The sequence below is a fragment of the Neovison vison genome, chromosome 12, assembly GCF_020171115.1.
Source record: "Neovison vison isolate M4711 chromosome 12, ASM_NN_V1, whole genome shotgun sequence".
Taxonomy (NCBI): domain Eukaryota; kingdom Metazoa; phylum Chordata; class Mammalia; order Carnivora; family Mustelidae; genus Neogale; species Neogale vison.
This window is the reverse complement of record NC_058102.1, coordinates 103,959,609-103,981,223: the sequence shown is the minus strand read 5'-3', so window position 1 is coordinate 103,981,223 and position 21,615 is coordinate 103,959,609. Positions and strand designations below refer to the sequence as shown.

Below are 21,615 nucleotides of genomic sequence, written 5' to 3'. Positions count from 1 at the left end.
GTGTTAGAAGGTAGCAAATGATGGAACAAACACAATCAACAGTTTCAATGGGGCAGTTGGGGTTTTTTTGTTTCCTCTGAGGTCCACCCATTGTCCTGAGGAGAGTGCAGACTCTACAGGGTGCTCTACCGGGTCCCCTATGGTTTCTGAGCTCACGTCTCCCCAGCTGAGAAGTTCACTCCAAGAATGTGCTCGTATGTTGCTCTCATTTTTATAGTTTGCTCTTGAAGAAGGAATAAGGCAGCATCTATGTTCTGGAGTCCCAAGTTTGCATGGAGCTGCCAGAGAAGGTTCAGGATAGGAGAGAAGCCAATGACTACAAAACTCTATAAACCAGGATCATAGCTCGGGATCTGGGAGAGAGATGACTTAAGTTGTTCGTAGTACATGGCAGCAGGAAGGTGAAGGTCATTCTTTCCCCTGCCTACATGATGTCTGCTACAGCCTTTTGGATCCAACGGGGCTGAGAGCTCAGTTTGGAGCTCAGTAGACATGGTGATCAGACACACCTGTGCACAGACACAGTTGCAGGGGAGAAGGGACTGAGCAGTCCTTTGCTGATCTTCCTTTGTTCCTGCCCGTTAACCCACTTCTATGGCTGGAGAGTGACTTGTAAGCCTAAACCACTTACAGATCGAAGAGAAAGCTCTTGGGAGAGAATGCCTCTGGATAGGAGACATTTTAAAGAGTCAATGATGCATCACCACATCTAGGAATATATTCAGAATGTTCAACGACTGCTACAGCATAGACTCCGGTATCAGTTAGGACATAGGCAATTCCTAACTGGTGGAAGCAATTCCAGTCGTAGGCAATGGGTGTGCTGGTACCTCTGCATGGGGACTGGATAGCAAGCCTGCCTGGTCCCAGGCATGTCTTAGCTTCTCCTTCTCATTCCTAGCATGAGATATGGAAGTGGACTTTTGGAGGAACTCCTTGTCACTGTCTGAGCACTTTTATGAGCCTCCAGAAAGATGCAGACAAGGTCTAGCAGTCTGAGGCCTTGAGACTCTTTTGAGAAATGTATCCCCTCTCATGCCGAGTTGGCTCAGAGGTTTAGGAAGAAAGGAACTAACACTTTGGGACCTAACACTTTTCTGTACTCCCAGAGCCTTTATGCACTCCCAGCACCTTCCATTGGGTATGGCTACATGCCTCGGGTTCTGAGTGCATCAGTTTCTGATGTACCCTGTCAAACTAATCAATTACTCTGGACAAGATAATCAGCTTTGTCCTCTGCCTCCAAGCAGACCTGCCCTTTGAATATTCCAAATGGTCAAGATGGACCAGTTTTCTCCCCCTTCCAGTTGACCCAAGACCCCAGCTCCTGCCAGTTTCTTCCAAGGCGGGGTCTACTCTTGCTCCTGAGCTCTTACTGTCTGCTCAATCTTTGCTCACCTTTGTGGGGCCTTTTCCTCCTCATCCAGCACATGTCTTCCCTGATGTGTGCCAGACGGAGAGGTAGCCTGTAGGATGCCTCTGCTGAGTGGCCAACCTCCATGTCCAGCTCATAGTCACTCAGCTCAGATCTATCTATAGATGGTCGCATCTGCAAATAGAGAGGTATGTCGAAGGCGAAGGCATTTGCAGCAGATGGGGGGTTGTCTTCCAGGCAGGGGGCCCCTAAGAGTAGCGGAGGGTGTCAGGTCATTCTGTAACTTGATGGTTCACGTATGCCGAAAATATTTGCACTCTGATATGGCTCTCTGTGGTTTCAGATTTAGGAACATTCCAATCGTTCAGGAATCTGAAGGCTCCAGGCAGACAACATTTATAGTCACTTGGGGGGAACCTCTGCTTTAAATACTCTCAAAGGACAGGAGGCAAGAAGAATTGTACAGCAAGGAGCTGTTACAGCTTGGCTGCTTGAGTTCATAGGATTATCACTCTTCTCTTACTGTAGGGGGAGCAGAGGGGGCAAACTCTGGAGGTCATGGTGCCCATTCTACTGCATCCAGCCACCAGTGTGTGTGCGCGAGATGAGGACGACCAAGAAGGAAGTGAGAGTATCAGATGAGGACTTGGGTGAGCTTCCCGGACGTAGCTGGAGACGAATCATCATCTGCAGTCCAAGCCTCTCTACTTCCTTCATGCCCTATTTTGTACCCCCTCACCCCTCGCCAAAGAGGTTGCCATTATTAGGATCCTTGTCATCTGAGGTTAAAATAAGACCCAGTTCAAAGTGAGGAAAAGTTATGGGCAGGGAGCCTGGCCCCGTCTTGTTCTTGGAGTCACTCACAGCACTGAATCCTCCAGGCCGAATGGCACTCTGCAGGACATCCAGTCCCTTCCACCGCTTCCAGCAGGCCTTCCCCAGCTGCCCGAGACACAGCTCTACCCCATTTCTGCAAGAAGAGGATCCCTTCTCTCCCAGCTTTCCTGTCAGGGCAGCCCAGTGTCCCCGGAGCCCTCATAGGCAGGAAGTTTGGAGCCTTCCCACTTTCTTTCTGGTTTGCAGATAAACCCTACTCTCCCTCCCATCCTGCCCTCCATGCTTAGAGGACAGCTGCTCCCACGGCCTGCGCACGCCATGCATGCATGCGAGTGGCCTCTGAATGGAAGGATGATTGGGAAGTGGCACAATGAGAGTCCACATCAATCTTGCTGGTTTGACGGGAGACATTCTTGCAGGCAGATTCCTGCTGCAGTGATCCTGGGAGAAAGAAACCTGACACTCTGTCATGCCTTTGCTCAGACTGTCTATACAACAATGTGTGGTTATACACCAACACACACACATGCTGCCACGCTGGCCTTTCCCTGTGCACATGGTCACATGCCCCGTGTAGCTTCTTCCCTCACTTGAGTTCAGAGCATATATCCATCGCCATTCTAGGAGGTTGGTTGCAAGCCCTTTCTTGGGTTGGTTACATACCATAGGGTCTGGTATGGCTTCTCCCCAAGCCCAAGAGAAGCCTGACTCAGGAGTCGTGGGGGGCAAGGGGGATTGTTCATTTGTGCAAAATTCTGATACAAAAGATGTTGCTTTCAATCTGAGAGCCTCCTTTCCGGGTCCTTATATCCTCGGAAGGAAGTGAGTGACAGTCATGATGGGGGACACCTTGCTGCCCCGCTTCACCCGTCCGTATTTGCTCAGTGCGATGTAGGTCCCTCGGTACAGGTCTGACTCGTAGGCATTGTAATTGTTGGGCAGGAGGGTTTCTCTGAACTTGCATTCCTCTTGGAAGCTGGGCTGCCAAAGAAATGGACAAACAGCAGAGGCTCAGTTACAAATGAGGTGTAACGGGCCCCCTACCGGGTGTGCCTCCCCTCCCCTCCTCTCTGTAAGACAACCAGCAGGGATTCTGAGCCATCCTAGGTGAACTGGGTCATGGAAGGTCAGAAAGGAAGTGACTTCTGAGCTGTTGGGTCCTTCTCACGTTCCCTCCTTTAGGATGAAGAAACCAAGGTCCAGGGACATCAATGGTCTGGATCACAGGGGGCAGGTCTCCTGACTTTCAGTTTAAGGGCGCTCTCCACTTAGCACCTCGCTGATAATTTATTCCATTCAGAAAAGGAAACAACAGGCTGTTTTCTCATGTCCACTGTGAGAGGTGGTCTCGTGGAGCAGGACTGGGAGCCCAGGCTCCACTTAGGAACTTCCCTGCTTTCTAGCTGTGTGATCTCGGGCAGGATCTCCCTCTCAGCCTTTGTTCCCTTTCCTGCAAGCTGTGTCCTGGGGGTGCAGGTCTTTTCCAATGCTGCCTGTTGACTATGTTAACCATTTCTTCTTTCCCCTGGTGTCCCCTCACTCTGTCTATTCCAGCTTATGCCCTACGTTTGCAACCCCTTAAAGAGGTTCATTCTTGGTTTTGACTTTGAGCCCAGAAGAGGCCCGGTGCCTCCTAGACATTCACGGCGAGTCTGGGAACAGAAATGGTGAGGAGCAGCCACTTTTATGGGGAAGAGAACCTGGTTCTCTCTGTGGCAGGTGGTGCCGTGGAGTCTGGGGCCAGTGATAAATCAGCCCCTTCAGTGCTAATTTGGTAGAGAAGCGTGTGTGGACCATCTGTTCAGAAAATGAAGGCTGAACTTCCTGTCACACATCAACAAGTTCATTCCCGCTATCACCCATGTCCTCCTTTATTCCTAGAAAAGAGGGCCCTTCCTCCCCAGGCCTCTGGGCCCACTGCTGAGGGAGGCTGGGGAGCTTTCTGTGCGTTGGACAGGGAACGGCTCTGTGGGCTCTAGAGGAAGAAAGAGCAAGAGAAGAGCCAGGAGATCTGGGATCCTGTCTTGAAAGAAGTACAGAATGAAACAAAAAGAGAGAGGTGGGATGTAATTTCTGACTCCTTCCTGCTGACTGAGGCCATCGGCTATAAAAAGCCCACTCAATGGCCGGCTGGCTGTGCCAGAGGTGTCATCTGACCTTCTCTGAAGGAATCGTACTGGGAGCACCCTGGGCTGGTGGAGGCGGGGGATGGACCAGAGCCTCTTCCTGTTATGAACGGAGGGTGATGAGCTGGCTCACTGGGCTCCCAGACCCCTCCCCCACCGCCACCGCCCCCCCCCTTTGGGCACCTGCACCTCTCAGGCAGCACATACAGGAGTGTGTGATCCCCAGGGACAGCTTCTTCTATCCCAATAGACTCCAAGTGGCCCAAGACAAGGACTGTTTTGTCAGGTACGTGACGCTGAATGGACCATGATTTAACAGGGGCAACAGCAAGGCAGGTGCATACCCCTCCCCCTCCGACTCCACGGCTGGCTCCTTCAATGCAGCGTGAGAGTGATCTAGGAGCAGTGCAGTGTGAGGAGGGAAGGGCACACTCCCCTCCTGCCCTTTGTCCCTTTCTCCTTTCCCCCATTTATCTGAAACTTCCACAAGTGTTAATTTACCTGGGATGAATATGAAAGCTTCAGCCAGCCACACCAGCTGACTTCCTAGCGGCACACTGGGCACTTGGATTTTCCCAAGCTAGCCTTGTTATGGATGGTCAGTAAGTATTTGTGGAAGGAATGTCCCAAAGGCAGAGAGAATAAACTAATCAAAGTAGGTAAAAAGCATAGGTGTACACTGGTTTGAGGGTACGTGGCTTACTTAGCTCTGTGATCAGGGGCACATGGTTTAACCTTCCCTCCTCTGACTTAACCTCAGTTCTCTCATCTGTACATTGGGACACAGTAAGAATAATCATGCCATAGAACTGGCGCGAGCATGAATTGAAATAACATACAGCAAGTCGTTGGTATAACACCTGGCACGTAGTGAAGTAGAAAATATTGTTATTACTATAACTCTGCTCTATCACAAACTACTTTACATTAAAAGCCCTGAAAGTCTGTCTTACCCTGGATTGCCCTTCCTGCAAAACCTGCTGTGGGTTATGACACATTTTTGGTTTTAAGCTCCGCAGTTATGGACTGAATGACTTTGAGACCTTGAGCTTGTATGAGAAGAGCACAGAACTAGGGTACACAGAGGCTGACGTTCCAGCACTGCTCTTTGGGGCCTCTCTGGACCGTGGTTTCTTTACCTGTGCATGGGGTGTAGGGTCAGCCACAGGAGCTAAGATTGTTGGTGAGCAAAGCTCTGAAGCAACAACGCTAGGAGAAAGTACACTCAGGATTGACTGTAAATTTAACTGAGAAATAAAACTACGCCAAATAAAAATCTGGTGCAGGGGCACCTGGGTGGCTCAGTCAATTAAGCTTTGGACTGTCCATTTCAGCTCAGGTCATGATCTCAGGGTCCTGGGATTGAGCCCCACGTGGGGCTCTGCACTGAGCATGCTGCCTGCTTGGGATTTTCTCTTTCGCTCCTTCTCTCTCTGCCACTGCACACCTGCCCGCACGCACATGTACCTCACGTATTCTTTCTCTCTTTCTAAAAAGAAAAACAGGGCGCCTGGGTGGCTCAGTGGGTTAAGCCGCTGCCTTCCGCTCAGGTCATGATCTCGGGGTCCTGGGATCGAGTCCCACATCGGGCTCTCTGCTCAGCAGGGAGCCTGCTTCCCTCTATCTCCCTCTCTGCCTGCCTCTCCATCTGCTTGTGATCTCTCTCTGTCAAATAAATAAATAAAATCTTAAAAAAAAATAAAATAATAAAAAATAAAAAGAAAACAGGTCTGGTGCAGATTGATGAACAAAATAGAGTCCAGAAGCAGAAGTAGATCCAAATATATGTCAATATAAAATAAAAATGGATCTGAAATTTATATAAAATAAAAGCATTTCAAATCACTAGAGAGAAGATGGCGCTGGAACAACTGGATAATATCTAATAATAATAATAGTAATAAAGTTTGACTTTTTATTTCATTCCTTACGTTACAATAAATTCTACAACTAGCAAAGATGTAAATGTGAAAATGAGAGCCTTAAAAGTCCAGAAAAAATTTGTTTCAATAATCTTGAGTCGGGAAGCTCTTTTTGAGCAGGACACAGAAAACTAGACACCATAAAAAAAGCAAAACCAATAAATTTGACTTCTGCCTGGAAAAAAAAATTGCCTCAAAAAAATATATAAATAGCAAACTCAGTTAAAAAATAGTTGCATAAGAAAATAGTTGCCATGTCAGGGCGCCTGGGTGGCTCAGGGAGTTGAGCTTCCAACTCTTGCTCAGGTTTTGATCTCAGGGTCATAAGTTCATGCTGGGCTCCATGCCAGGTGTGGAGCCTACTTAAAATAAATAAATAACAAAAAACCAATAAAATGAAAATAAAAAATAAAAAAATAGTTGCAATGTGTATGTGTCAGAGAGTATAATTTTGTTACTATATGCAGAACCCTTAACTGAGAACTGTTTATGAACAGACCATTCACAGAAAAGGAAATACAATTAACATTTGAACATGAGAAAATATACCTAATAAGAGAAATCTAAGTCATAATGGTGAGACATTTTTTAATTGTTTGATTAATAGAAGTCAGGTGTTTGATAATATTCTTTCTTTTTTAGAGAGAGAGATAACATGTGAGCAAGGCGGGGAGGGGCAGAGGGAGAAGGAGAAGGAGAGAGAATGTCAAGCCGTCTTCACGCTAAGCTTGGAGCCTAACTCAGGTCTCCATCTCGACACCCCGAGACCATGACCCAAGCCAAAATCAAGAGCCCTGATGCTTAACTGTCTGAGCCACCCAGGAGCCCCTTGATAATATTCTTCCCTTGGTGAGAGCACGAAGACTAGGAATTCTCATGTAATGTCTCTGGGTGTCTGTATTGTAATGAGCTCTATACAGAGCAATTGGACAATATCTTCTAGAATGAAAAAGGACTACTAATTCTTCTTCTAGGAATTATCTTACTGGCATACTCCTACACATGTACAAAAGTTACTTGCTGCAACATTTTCTATAATAGTAAAAGACCAAAAACCACAAAGTGTTTATTAGGAGGGAAGAAGTTAGTTCAGTTCTGGCAGAGTCCTACAATTGAATACTATGAGCCATGAAACATACGGAACCTCCATGTGCATGAACTTGAAACGGTCTCAAAGCCATACTGGTAAGTGAAGAGGCAAGCTTCGAAACGGTGTGTAATGTGCTCTTATCCGTGTGAGTTTATAAGGTAACAGTGAGGGCACGCTCACAGGGACACAGGTTTTTCCTGGAGCAACACACAAGGCTGGGTAGTGCCTTTCACTGGGGGAGGTAGATACTAGTGGCTTCAAAAGACAGTGAGAAAGGGACTAAATTTCCACGGCATGTTCTTTTGTACCTTCTCCCTCCATCCCTTGCCCCACCGTGTTTACATATTACCTAGTCATGGAAGTAGATTGTTTAAAGCAGGAAAGGAGTTCAGGATAGGAGATGGGCCAGGAAACAGAGCCAAGGAAACATTTCTATCAGAAACTGGTGGTCCCCCCCGCCCTTGTCCGGTTCAGCCCCTGCCACTCACTACTTTCCCCTCTGTTGTAACTTAGATATTCCCGGAGAGTACCCCACCGTCAGTTTCCAGGAGAATGAATTTCTGATCTGGATGGTGCTTACGGGACAGATTTCGAGTGTGGTTTGCAAACTCTAGAGAGGAAATCAAACCCTGGGGCCAGCGTGCAGAGAGGAGAGGAAGGGAAAGGGGATGGACAGAGTGGTTCAGGCAGGAAGCTCTGAAGGCTTCTGCCCGTATCCTCCATTCTAGAATGTGTGGATTAAGAATCCAGTCTTTCCTAGCATCTGGGGCTCCTGAAACATTGTTAAATATGCACAATGGTGCTTATTTGCACTGTGCTTTGTGCTCTGCTCATCAAATTTGAGGGATTACTCAAATTTTCTCTCCTTTCACAAAAATGTTTTCCGACTTTCGTTTCTTTCCATTTGGTTCTTTTTCTCTAGCCTTGCTCAGATTCCCAGCCTTCCCCAGAACTGTGTACAAATATACAGTGAAACATGAAGTTTGCTTTCGGAGCCCTCTCTTTCCCTTGCCTGTCCCTTTCTGCACCCCTCCACCTGTCCTTAGGGTTCAGACGGCAGGAAGCCAAGACCATTTCCCTGAACTCTTTGAAGCAGCTTCAGGCCAATAGGATTTTCCCACTGTCCTGCCTGATGCTCAGTGTGGTATCCAGACCCAGCCCCTTAATCCGTGCCTCTGGCATCCTGAGCCCACGGTTCTCATGGCCTGGGAGTGCTGGCTGCTCCGCTCTGGTGAGAAAAGCACTTGTGCCAAGTGAACGCCGTGTTAAGAAAAGGAGCTACCATATATGATTACTCGAACAAATGAAAATAATTCCACCAGATCACATTTCCTGGGCCGGGCGGGCCTCAGGCCCCACCAGGACAACGTCTTAAATTCCATGTAGGTCTAATGAGGAACCAAAACTCCAAAGAGATCAGCTCTTACAAGAAGAAGGGCATTTTGGGAGGGGTTTTGCAGAGGGCTGTTTCAGCGTGTCATCTCTGGCAGAAATGCCCCTTACAGTCTGGGGTGGAGGAAACAACCATCCTCTTGTCTTCAAGCAGAGCTAAGTCACCTGGACTGCTGGGGGTGGGTGCTTGTCTTTAAAGTTCTTCCTCCTGGGGCTGCCTTGGCCACCTGCCCCTCTTACTCTGGTTGTGTGTGTGCCTGGGAAGGGTTGGGGGAAGACGTATTTAAGGAGGTGGGGAGTGAGAAAAAAAAAAAAGGCTCTTTTTTCTAAGACCCTTTCTTCTGCAGCCCCTGACTGTTTCTTTATCTGTCTTTAGTGGAAATGGAGAAATTCCATCTCCCAGCCCTGAAGAGGTCTGTCTATTGCACCTGCCTTTTTTTGGTAACACACAATTGTATTGTCAATTTACAGTGTTTGAAAGCTTTTCAGCAGGCCCATCATTCTCTAATTCTGGTGTAGACTTCTTTTTTTTTTTTTTTAAGATTTTATTTATTTATTTGACAGAGAGAGAGATCATAAGTAGGCAGAGAGGCAGGCAGAGAGAGAGGGGGAAGCAGGCTCCCTGCTGAGCGGAGAGCCTGATGTGGGGCTCAATCCTAGGACCCTGAGAACATGACCTGAGCAGAAGACAGAGACTTAACCTACTGAGCCACCCAGGTGCCCTTTGGTGTAGCCTTTTGTAGCAGGCAGGCGGTGAGCTGGGGAAAGTTGTCTGCAGGGCTCTGAGGTCCCAGCCCCTAGTCCTTCCCCTGGAGCCAACACGTCTCCTCAGGAATCTGTTCTCTGAGCTTTGCTGCTGAGTTCTCCCCTGTCCCAAAGTAATGCCCGAGAGAATAATCAAAGGCCTTGATGGATGAAACAAACAGCGTGTTTTGTATGCTGTCATACTACTACTGATGAGAAGGATGTAGACACAGCTATAATTAGTAAAACTAAAATCGCTTCAAAGCATAACTCAATTCGTACTAGCTTGTTGTCTGTGTACATTTTTCTTGGCTAAAGGATTCTCATAGAACATTGTCAGGTGGAGATCTTTGATTTTTTTCAATTTTACTTTTAAAAGGATGAAGGCGATTGGAATTCACTGATTTCTGCTTCTGGCTACACTCAGAGAGCAGAGGTCCAGGCCCAGAGAAGGTCAGTGATTTTGCCCCAAATGAGAGAGTAGTGGAAGGCAGGTGGGACAGGGGCTAGGACTTGGGTCCCAGTATCCTGTCAGTGTGCTTCCGCTGTGGGCTTCCCATCCATGACCTGCAGAGCCCAGAGGCGGGTCCACGCACAGCCCTGACTGGACATGAGACCTTGGAAACCTTGCAAAGTCCTGTCTGTAAAGGGAGGATAAAGATCACACACACCTCCCAGGGCTGTGGGGGGCGACAGGGTGCCCGACAAACACTAGGTGCTCAATATGGGATGGTTATTATCTAAGAAGAGCGAGGTACCCCGCCCTGAGGTTGTGTACTCCGCTTTCCTAGAGGTGAGGCAGGTAGGAGGCCACTTTTCCTGGGCGGCTTTTCAGGGCTCTTATTCTCTGACCATGAGCTGTCCCGTGTCCCCAACCCCAGCACGGGTCCCCTCCCCCCAAGAGAAATCTCATTTAGCTGCAAGCTGTAGCAGCTGAGCCAGGGGAGCTGAGGCAGCTCTAGGGGCTTAAGGGAAATAGTGTGAATGAAATCATCACCCAGCGGGAGTCTTCCTGGCTCCGGGGATCAGTTGGCAATTGTTTTTTTAGACTGTGATAACAGGCCCCTGAGGGGCAGCAGGAGGGGGTAGAGGTGCTTCAGCCCATCTGGTGCACAGCCACCCACACAAAACATCAGTTGCTCAGGCCTGGGGCACAGTTTGGCCAGACACCCTCTTCCAGGGCCACTCTCTGTACCCTGGCCCTGGGCTCCAGGGGGTCGAGCTCCCACCTCCGACAAGGTGTTCCTGGACCCAATGTTCCTGGGAAATGGGGGAGGGGTTGAGTGTGCAGAGTGAATGGGTCTTTCCTCAGGACAGCACCCCCCCCCCCCCGCCCCGGCCACTTTCCCTGGACTTGTTCACTTAGTGAACCCTCCAGCTAATGGGCCCACTTGACCCCCTTTGAAGTCATGGGCCCTGGTGGCTGGGGCAGATGTGTCTCCTACATCAGGAGTCAGCCCACTTTCAGGCATGGCTCCTTCCCTTTTGCTACTCAATGCTTTACCCCTTTGCAGTGATATCTAAATGTTTTCTTTCTACCATCCCTTTCCTTTCCTTTCATCTTTCTTCCAGATGTGGGGCTTGAACTCACGACCCTGAGATCAAATCCTGAGCTGCGATCAAGAGTTGGACATTTAAGTGGCTAAGCCACCCAGGTGCCCCTGCAGTACTTTCTCTGACTATGATTAAAGCTCTGAGTTTGGAATCTCATGTAGGTTCTCTTGCCAGGGCCCCACATTTCAAGGAGGACGTGGATAAATGCTCCTGTATTTATGCCCTTTCCCTGCTCAGAGTTGAGCCTCCTTCTGGGTAAGGAGAAAGCAATACTAGAGAAGGGCTTCTGTCATCTGGGTTTCCTTCCCGGAGATCTACCTGCTAAATGGTCCCCTACAGACAGTGTCACAGCCAACAACCTCCATTCTTGGCTTTCCAGTCAGTGGGATCCCAGGTACTGTGCAGGCTGGTGAGAAGGGGCTTTTGGGGATGACTCATTCCACAGGAAGGGGCCCTGCTGCACCCACACCTATGTTGGTCCCAGGCAGCCTTTGCCCTTCTCCATCACCTTTGTGCAGACAGGTGTCTGAGAAAAAGAGTGGGAATTCCAAGGCTGATGCTAGGTTTTTACTGCCCAACCCTCCAAAGGCCATATAGCCTGGTAGTCCTCACACCTTTCTGTGCCTCAGAAATACCAGAGAAGCTTCAAAAACAACAAACAAACGGATATCCAGGCCCCCACCCCAGCTCTGCTGGATAAGAATCTCTGATAGAGGTCCCTGACATCTATCTGCACTTGGAACACCAAGATGCCGTGGATGCAAAAGGTCTTACCTGCCTTACCTCTAGGAAAGTGGGGTGCACAGCCTCTGAGCGGGGTGCCTCGCTCTCCTTAGATAATGTAATAGCCGCCCCATATTGAGCACCTAGTGTTTGTTGGACACCCTGCGGAGGGCTTTCCAAGCATTATCCCCCCCGCAGCCCTGGGAGGTGTGTGTGATCTTTATCTTCCCTTTACAGACAGGACTTTCCAAGGTTTCCAAGGTCTCATGTCCAGTCAGGGCTGCGTGTGGACCCACCTCTGGGCTCTGCAGGTAAAGCGTGTCACACCTGCAGCCGAAGGGCCCGTGGTATAGAGACTGGGGCCCGAGTTCTGGTTCCTGGTGTCACCTACCCTCCAGCTCTTCCGCTTGCTCCAGACACCCACTTTTAATCCACGCCTTGTCTCCATGCAAACCGACCCAGACTTAGAGTCAGCACTAAAGATCACACAGAAGAGGCCACCTGAGCACCCCCTTTGGGTGGGTAGGGAGCAGACCCCCTCTGTAGGGATAGCTTCCCCAGAACCCGGCACCAACCCCAGCTCTCTCTGCTCACTTCTGATGCTCAGTCTGTCTCCAAGGAGAGGTAGAACAGCACTCCACGCCCTTCTCATAAATAACTCTGGTATTCCTTGACAATTGCTCAGAGGTCTACCTTTTTAGCTTTCTTATTTCTGTCAAAAGAACTCCCAGTTTCAACTTCATAGGCACGTTTTCCCAGCCCATATTTTGGAATAAGCTGAATCATGAGAGGAGAGCCCCAGGGCTCAGGAGGTCAAAGACAGCAGAGATTTAGGTATATATGCTTAGAAGTTGGCTAGGTTAACCAAAGGACTAGCATTTGCCCTCCCAGGGGTGATTTGTGATGGGGAGGGGACTAGTGGTGGGGTGTCGCCCCAGAGGGTGGGCTGAGTATGTTTCTCTAGCCTCTGGGATCAGGGGTCAGAGGACTTAAAACCTTAAAGTAAAATTTCAACACCCTGATGAAGGTGTGCTGGACCATAGGTGGGAGTACCTCTCAGAGGGGGGTTCTTGCGGAACAGCACCCCAGAGCCTTGCTTCTCTGGGCCCCTCCAGTTCAGGGGATCAAAACCAAACGTAAGCCTGGATGACAGCTTTATGCCGGCGTCCAGCTCTCCTTCAGAGCCAGTAGCCTCCTGAGCCATGATTCCCATTTAATTACAACAATGGAAGGGTCAGGAAAAACATGGCCCAGAGCAGATGCGAATTAACTGTGAAGCAAGCGAGGTATGATTTCCAGGCGGGTTACTGGTACGGGTCCCTCCTTCTTGTTCTAGACAGATAGGCACTTCTCTGCTCAAAGCTTTTCTAGTATTTTCTTCAGCTGTGTAAGCTGCAGCCCTCACAGCTGGAGGTTGCTCCCTTAAGCTGGAGCTCCCCCGGCCCGATAGACTCACCGTTGTGTATAATCTCCCTTTACTGTTCATGGCAATGAAGAGGGCACTTTTCACTCCAAAGAGACTCACCACACCCCGCTCCACTGTGGAAATCTCCAGCAGGCCTGACAAAGAAAGGGGGGGGGGGGCACGTTACCCAAGGCTTGTGTGGAGCAGCGTGGGATATCAAACTAGAGGTGATGCCGCAAGGACATCTAAGCCTGTCCCCGGCTCCTAGAAAGCCAGACCCTGTATCCCTGATCTCACTTTGGACTCGGCCAGTCCTGCCACTATACTGTCAAAGATCCAGCTCCACAAGGGCGGGGGCGGGGGGGCGGAGGGTGGTGATGGTTTTGACACCAGACCCAAGGCTTACAACCTAGCTACGTAAGATTAGCTTTCTGACTTAATCACATGAGGTCCTGGCCCGGGGTAGAAAAATGAATGCTGATGAGTTTTTTCATAAAGCTGATTCTCCACATGTTTCACCAAATCTCAGCTCATCTCAACTTGCAAACACTGCAGCCACACAGAGGCTGACGGCTTAACTGGATTCTGCAGCTCCTGTCCCCTCTTGGTTGGGCGAGTCTATCTATGCAGCAATCCTAGGACAAGGAGCCTGAGGACAGAGAAGGCAGGTTGGACTATAAAAGAAAGATGTACTTGAGCAGGATATTTTGCAAATCACTTGCCTTTCCTTCTCAAAGAGGGAAGCTAAGTAAAAATCAGCTTGAGTTTAACCTGGTCCCAGTTCCCTCATTTATTCTCTCCACCCATGCCTTATGGCTTCCCTGCTGATGGTTTCTGGCGGTCGTCCAGGGCCATAGATGTGCCTATAATGCTGAAGTAATTAGTGCCACTGGGGCCCCGTGGGGTGATGGCAAAGGACACCAGAATGCTCAGACCTCAGCATATCAAGCGTGCAACCAGGCACGGTCCAAGTGAGTCTAGGGGAGGCGGCTATCCCGTGAGCATCCAAGCAGGGAGTTAACACTTCTCTCCCTTTTGCAATAAGACCCCATGCACCAGAGCAAGTCCCTGTTGTCTTTTAGCCCTGCTTGAGCCCAAGACCCCCGCTTCCCAACTGGCCGTAGCTGGCACTCACTGTAGGGGTTCTCCTCGTGGGTCCCGCTGATCCGGCCGTCGGGGGGCACCTGGAGGTGAAAGCCGATGCCCACGTTGCAGTAGAGTCTCCTCTGCCGCTTGATCCCCACCAAATAGCCACTCTCCCAATTCACCCCAGCAATCTCTCCAGCTAGCCCAGCTCGAGACCTTGACAGCAGGGTGCCCCAGCTCCTGGAGTCCAGCAGCGTGCTGTTGGCGCGGGTGCCTGCAGGCGAGGGCACCACCATGCCCAATAGGACGCCTAGGAAGACGAGAGCCCGCAGCGTGCCCTGAAGACGTCCTGCTCCCCGGGACATAGTGATGAACAGCCTCTGTCCCAGGGCCATCCACCTTGCCTCTCAGGCACGTGGTCAGAATTAATGGCCCTAAAAATACCGCCCTTCTTGTTTTTCTCCCCTCAGCATGGCGGCAGGGGCTTATTTTTGGAAGGCAGATGAAGGCTGCTGACATGAAACCAAAGCCTGCTTTGGGCACTCGGGTTGGGAGCAGAGGGACCCAGGCTGAGCCACGGCTGGTAGGGATCATGGCTTGGGGACGGCGTCTAGCTCGCCCGCTTGCTCCGTCCCGAGTTGATTATATTTGATTTGACCTATCTTTATAGTTCAGCAGACTGTCCCTCCCCTCCACCCATCATCACCCTGACGTCAACTGTCCCAGCTCACTTATCCAGGGCTGTAACATTAACCTGCTCCTGGGCCTGGCTGGCTCCCCAGACCCCCATCACCCTCCCCACACCCCAGGGATTCTGGGAGCCACTGTCATTCCAGCTATGAGGCAGGAATGAAGTGAGCAGGGAGCATCTCTGAGGGAGGGAGGATTTGGCTGGGGGCCCAGGGGAGAGGGAGGCAAGAGGCCACCCAGAACCCAAACTGGGCAAAAGTTCTTGGCCTGGCAGTGCCGCTGACTTCCTTATTTAGAGGGCGAAGGGTAAAGACGGTGATAGGGAAAACTTGGCGGCAGGTGATGATCGTGGCCTTTGAGCTACACTAGAGACCTTTTCATGGAAAGAGCTCACGGTAACGCATGCCAAGGTAAGCTTTGGGGGACACCGAAAGACCGAGCCCTTTTTACGGGAGAGAACAGAGATTTGGTGGCGGAGTGTAGGGAGGTGGTCAAAGGAGCTTTAGGATTGTCGAGGAAGAGAGAGCTAGGGTCAGACTTCTGGCCATGGCCTTCACCCAACCAATGAGGTGGAAGTTGTGCTGGGCCTTGACAGAGTCCACTGGCCATTTTCCTACTTGGGCTCATCCTTGGCATCTGACTCATAGCATTCCCATTTTATAAGAAACTAAGGTGTAGAAAACCCAAGTGACTGGCCTGAGTTACCATAGCTAACAACTGGCCCGAATCCAAAGCCTGTGCTTCTAACCCCTCCCAGAATTGCCTATAGTAGAAGTTAGATGACCAGACTGGCCCACCACAGAGTCTACTGAGCTCATTCAAAGCTAAAAGTACATCATAGAATTATTTCAATAGCACAAATGATTCACTTCCACACACAGACTGGAGGTTATGGGCAGCTTGGGGAAAGTTCCTAGGATGAATCCCACTGTTTAGGGATTCTTCTGAGACACCATTCCCTTCCCTCTGTTTCCAAGCCTCCTGCTCTGGTCTGGGTCAAGCCTTTGGTCTGTCCTTCTACCTGCCTTCTGCCTTTCTGTCCTGTTCATTTGGATTGATGCTTTGCTTAGGATTTCTGTCAGACCATGCATTTCAGTCTTGCCCTTGATATGTTCTCTCAGACCCCCTGAAGCCCTGGCATCTTCTGCCATTATCCTCTGCTGGTAAAATTAATGGGGAGGGATACATGTACTTCTTCTTAGGACCCCCTCCCCACCAGGATCCCCAGCTTCCCGACCGTCTTGTTCCTCCCTGGCACCTCCACTACCTTGTTTCCAGCCTCCTGTCACCAACACCCTGGTTTCCCAGAAACTGTGAATGACTGGCACCTGTGGGCACAGATTGAGTCTACTGTGTAGGCTTTTGATGGAAAATCATACAAAAGAATCTCTGCAAAGTAGGAGAATCATGAATAATCAAAAGACAAAAACGTGACCTTCACTTGATTTCATATATTTAAGTTTTCACGTATGCAAGAGGAGTGGAGATGTCTTCTTACTGATGATCAGTTTGGAATATTGTCTTAATTATGCTTGCTGTGCTGATGTAGGGAAGAGGCATCCCAGAAGCATGCTGGATGGTAAAAAGTCAGTCTGAAATGAACACTTGCCTTGGATACCTGAAGAGGCGCTCATCATCATCACTGTGGGATTCTTGGCACCCATCCACTTCGGGACTGCCTCCGAGGAGAGATTGAACTCTAACAAGGTCCACACCAGACTTCAGTAAAAATGGTAAATCTCTTAAGATTCCCTCCCTCCCAGATTCTTTTGTGTGCAGAGATTGTGGGTGGTGTCTTTAAGGCAATGGGCTTTTGAATGGAGGACACCTGAATCTGAGTCCCGATTCCACTATTCGTGAGCTCTGTGACCTTGCAAAAATTTTGAACCTCTCTGAGCCTCATTATTTTCATCTGCAAAATGAGATCTTCACTTCATGAGCCCGTGATAGAGATTAGCAATGATATATGCGAATAGCCCTGTGCAAAGCACAGTAGAGCTCTCCTTCAGTCCTTTATCTCAAACACTTCGAAAATCTCTCACCCAATTGAGGGAGGACAACCCCAAAGGGAGAAGGACCCTCTCTCATCTCAGGAGGTGGGAGAGAGACGTATGGGCTTCCAGTTCTTAATTCCTGGCCACAAGAGCATATGTTGTGATGGCTGTTAACATATGCCAAAGCAGGCAGTCTAGATTCCTAAAATATTCTGAAAACCAGTAATAGCCTTGGTATCGTCCCTGTTAAATATAAAACTTAAGTAATTCATTCTATTAAAAAGCCTGAGTCTTATTTTTATCGGGTGATGTGATGAGGCCCTGTTCTAAATGTGCCTCCTGGGCTTTTCTCTATAGCAAGTCCACTGTGCTCATATATCCATAGATTTCTCCTGAAGGCTAATTAAGTTGACAACTGCTCGGGCTTCTTGGTTTACCAGATTTGCACTTGACCCTTCTCTTGGGGCTTAGGGACCCCTATGGATGTGAAGTGATAGAGAAAAGAGTAACAGGTGGGGGAGGCCTCTCTTTGGACCCCTGTTTCGAATCGTTGCCCAGCAGCCTTTGGGGTTGTCAATCACTCTCTTTGGATGAGCCAAGAGTTACTGGAGGTGAGTGGGAAACAATGTTAATGTCTGTCTCCTTCCATGACAGGGTCTTTGTCCCCGAGCGGGGTACCACTCAGTGCGGCTCCGTCAAATTTGGCACATCACCTACACAATGGAACCACTTCTGTAACACCGAGCAGGTGGCGTTCTAGGACTCTTGTGTATTACATAATAAGGCTCGAGCTCCGCAGAGTGACCCTAAGGGACAGCGTATCTAGCTCATGTTGACTGTGAAAAGTTGTGTTTATTCGTACTTTTCTCATTTGGCTTTGAAAAAAGGAGTATTTGCTTATTTCTATAGATAATTTGAAAATACAAAAAATTGTAAGATAGAAAATAGAGTAACGATTTGTGTTTAGCGTCTTTTTCTCTTCTGTCTCGGGTTTTCTTTGAGCTCCTTAGGCACAGGGGCCTGGCCGCCTCCCTTTGCCTCCCCTTCCCTCTTGCTCAGACAGGCACCTGTATGCCTACCCCTGGTGTTTTAGGGTTGGGTTTGCTTGGCAGGTATGGCATGGGCATGTGCAGAGGGGGAGGGATTAAGAAGAACCCTGCCTTTGAGCTGAGCAAAAGAGGTACTTAGGGTTCATAAAACTTGTTACCAGTGGGAGGATTCAAGAGAGAAAGTTGGACCAGAACAAAGGTCTTCAGCTTCTGCCAGAGAAGTCAGGTGCTGTCTTGCTAGCTAGTCGGTGGAGGAATCCATACTTTGTTCTTTCCAGTGGAACTCAATTTTTCTGGGTCTCACCCATGTAAGCAGGACTCCATTATGATCTAAATTTCCGGAGTTTTTGCCTCTACAAGCTCATATGGAGGGACTTTACCCTACTATAAGTCGTTCCCAGGTTATTTGTGGAGTTCCCAGAGCACGTCTTACACATGTTTGTGACTACGTGACTGCTCCTGTCTGGGGTCCCTGCAGGGCATCTGGGTGGACCATGCTGTCCCTCACCCTGCCACCTCCCCCTGGCAGCCATGCATATGGCATTTCTCACCACAGCTCATGACCTAAAGCCCTCAAGGTTTGAAAGCTGCTTTGTGTTCTGTTTCAAAGAAGGAACGTGTATCTTCGTTCTCTTCCTCATAGTTATACTTATTAAAGGAATGTCTGACTGGTACTACTTGTCCTCTGGTGATGTATTCATTTGGATTTTATTTTCAGATTCCCTACCTGTAGCACATTCAGTCTTTGTTCATGGGACAAGCTCATCCGCTTCGGTTCCCTTTTCCATTCAGTCTTTGTTCATGGGACAAGCTCATCCGCTTCGGTTCCCTTTTCCTTCAGGATGGAGGCTCCTCACCCCTCAAGTAAATAGACTTCTGCTGGGGCCCGCCCACTGGTTGTCTACATGTGTCTGAATCCTGACCTGAGTTCACATGGAAGACCATGCTCCACTTCCTGCAGCCCACCCTTGGGGAGGGAAGGTGGCTGGACCCTCTGCTTTGTGACCTGGCTGTTCGAGGATGTGCAGAGTCTGCTGGGGGGAGTTCATGTCCTCCCCTCCACCCCAGAAATCATCTTCTGGATCTATCCTTCAATCTGAGCTCCCATCTTGCTATCATTTTATGTCTTCCTGTCTCCTGACTCTGTCATTCTTCTCTCTCTGGCTCCCCTGTTCTCTCCCCCTACTGTCCTCCACCATATATACAAGCCTAGAGGGCTAGCCAACTGCCAAGGAGGCAGCACCTCAGTGTTGGCTGACCACCATGGCAGCACATCTCGGCTGAATTTGCAAAGGGGCAGAGGAGTCAGATAACTTTCTGGAGCCTCAGAACGTAAGGGATTTTGGCTCTGCTCAGACTTTTGCGGTTTCTCAGATTTGCCTTTCCTGATCATCATCTAATAATACCTACTGCGTGCTGAGGAGGGCATGCACCCTGCCAGCCACCATGCAGGGTTATGTAAGAGACTCAGCCCTTAGTGGCAGGCTCCCCAGTGTGGCACGACCAGCCCATGGTGTCCTGACCTCTGCTGGCCTCTCCAGCGCTGGGGATTTTTGCATCCTGCATGGCTTGTTGTTCTCAGGCACACTTTGTGCTGCTTCTGCCCCCATGTCTTTGTTCTAACTGTCCTCTCTTTGCCTGGCAAATTGCTTCCCATCTTTAAGGACTCAGTTTAAGTGCCACCTCTGGAAGCAATCCCCGATAACCTTCCTCCTGTCTCTAGGCTGGACTTGGTGGCCCCATCTCCACTGCCTGCCCATCCTCACCTCACTAGTGCTTTGTACCTATCTCAATCACTGCCCTTACCAGATTATATTATAATAGCTTGACGAGGTCATCATTCTGAGAGTGGGATCCTTGAGGCAAACAATGGTGTCTTATTGATCTCTGTATATTCAGAACCCAGCATAGCGCCCGCCACACAATAAAGTTGATAGAATGTCTGAACAGGTGTTGAATTAAAGGCTTTGAATCTATGGATTTCACTAGGCAGGGGATTCTCAGCAAGGGCCCAGCCCTTTGTGGAGGGGTGATCAGAATTTTGGTGGGGGTGGGGCATATCCATTAAAAGAAAAAAACAACATTTTCAAAATTCATGAAAAAAAAATTCCATTGGCCTTTTGCTTATACCATGATGGGGAAGCCCACACTGGATTTGTTGCCCCCACTGCAGACAGTAAGAACACCGACAGATGGGACAATTGCTTCTAGACCTTGGTTAATGGGCTGTACAGGACTGTGATCTCTGGAGTAAAAGAAACAAATGAGATGGATTCTAGTGTCACCTTTTCCTTCCTCCTGGAGACACTTTCCAGACCACAGAGCAGGAGAGCAGAACCCAAGCAGAACCTAGAGGTCACAGTGAGATGAGGATGCAGAGACCAGTGTTTGAAGGAGACTGAGGCAGCACGAACTTGCAGGGTAGAACACCAAGAAGAAGGAGTATGTAGAGAAAGAGCTCCAGAAATCTGGATGTGTTTGCCCTTAAGTCTGTTGCTCAATATCCAGCCATATAAATACAGGGTGAACTCTATGGGAATAAGGTAAGCACTATCAGAACACTGGAAGGTGGGCAATTTCCAGAGGTCATGGAGCTATATGTGTTCAGACCAGCCAGAGTGGAGAGAATTAGATTTGCTCAGTAGAGAGCATTCAGCAGAGACCCCAGAAGAGGCATACCTTAATAACAGTGATCATTAAGCCCTGGACTAAGGGTCTGGACCCTCTCTCTGCAACATTTTCAAGACTTCTTCTGGCTAAGATGCAATAACAGGAACTGGATTTACCCACCTGTTCAAAACAACTAAAAAGCTAGAAAAGATGTATCAAACAACAGCTTTTCAAACATTATGTATCAGGACACAAAGGGCAAGTTTCCCTGAAAAATGAGAAATTAACAAGGTGAATGAGACAATTGTCCAGTTTACTGTCTTAAGAGAATTCTCAAGCATGGCTCAGAGAGAAGAAATGTAGGTGGAGTCTGGTGAACGCTTTGAATTGAGGAAATGAAGTTGACTGTGGGAGATGAAGGCAGAGTTTTCAGGGCAGAGTACCAGACAAGAGACAGCTGCATGAGAGAGAACTCAGAGATTGCAGAGGGGCAACCCTCTGGAGTGGTCGGCAGGGTACAGATTAGCACATGTGTAAGCTACCTGAAGATGGAGGGGGGCGGGAGAGCTACACAAAAGGATTAGAGAGAATAGTACTTGGAGCTTCTGTAGGGCTGGAGACAGTGCTTGTTCCCACCAGACAGATGGAAAAATACAGTAATTCACGAGAACATTAGGTTGAGTACTTACAAGTGTCTTCCCTTAGTAATGGGGAATAATTATCCTCAGATCAAATGCTGCTCCAGGCCTACCTAACAAATAATAAGAGAAAAACTCAAAAGGATCAGTCTATTTTCAAGTAACTTAAATTCACTCCAGGAAAAAGCCCAAGAATGTTCATAGAAATAAAAGAACATGCAAACCCCAGTATTTGAGGGGAACTTCAAATGTCTGACATGCAATAAAACATGACCAGTCACAAAGAGAAGGGATGATATGAGTCATAATAAGGAGAAAAACGTAAAAAGTAGACAACAACCCATGTCTGACCCAAATGTTAGCCTTATTAGACAAGGACA

The 21,615-nt window shown here is 48.9% G+C and overlaps 1 protein-coding gene across 1 annotated transcript; it reads right to left on the bottom strand.

The window, feature by feature from the left end:
• Positions 1–3,016: 3,016 nt before the first annotated feature.
• On the bottom strand, positions 3,017–14,649 carry FGF6 (fibroblast growth factor 6). The gene is made up of 3 exons (XM_044228008.1): positions 14,304–14,649; positions 13,220–13,323; positions 3,017–3,193 (listed from the first exon to the last, which is right to left on the bottom strand). Exons 1-3 carry the CDS (start codon positions 14,647–14,649, stop codon positions 3,017–3,019), a joined length of 627 nt encoding a protein of 208 aa, XP_044083943.1.
• Positions 14,650–21,615: the final 6,966 nt, after the last annotated feature.

Coding starts and splice junctions, on each gene's coding strand:
- FGF6 (XM_044228008.1), bottom strand. CDS start 14,649: ATGGCCCTGGGACAGAGGCTGTTCATCACTATGTCCCGGGGAGCAGGA. Junction 13,324..14,303: donor CCACGAGGAGAACCCCTACA/GTGAGTGCCAGC, acceptor TTTCTTTGTCAG/GCCTGCTGGAGATTTCCACA. Junction 3,194..13,219: donor AAGGGAGATTATACACAACG/GTGAGTCTATCG, acceptor TTTCTTTGGCAG/CCCAGCTTCCAAGAGGAATG.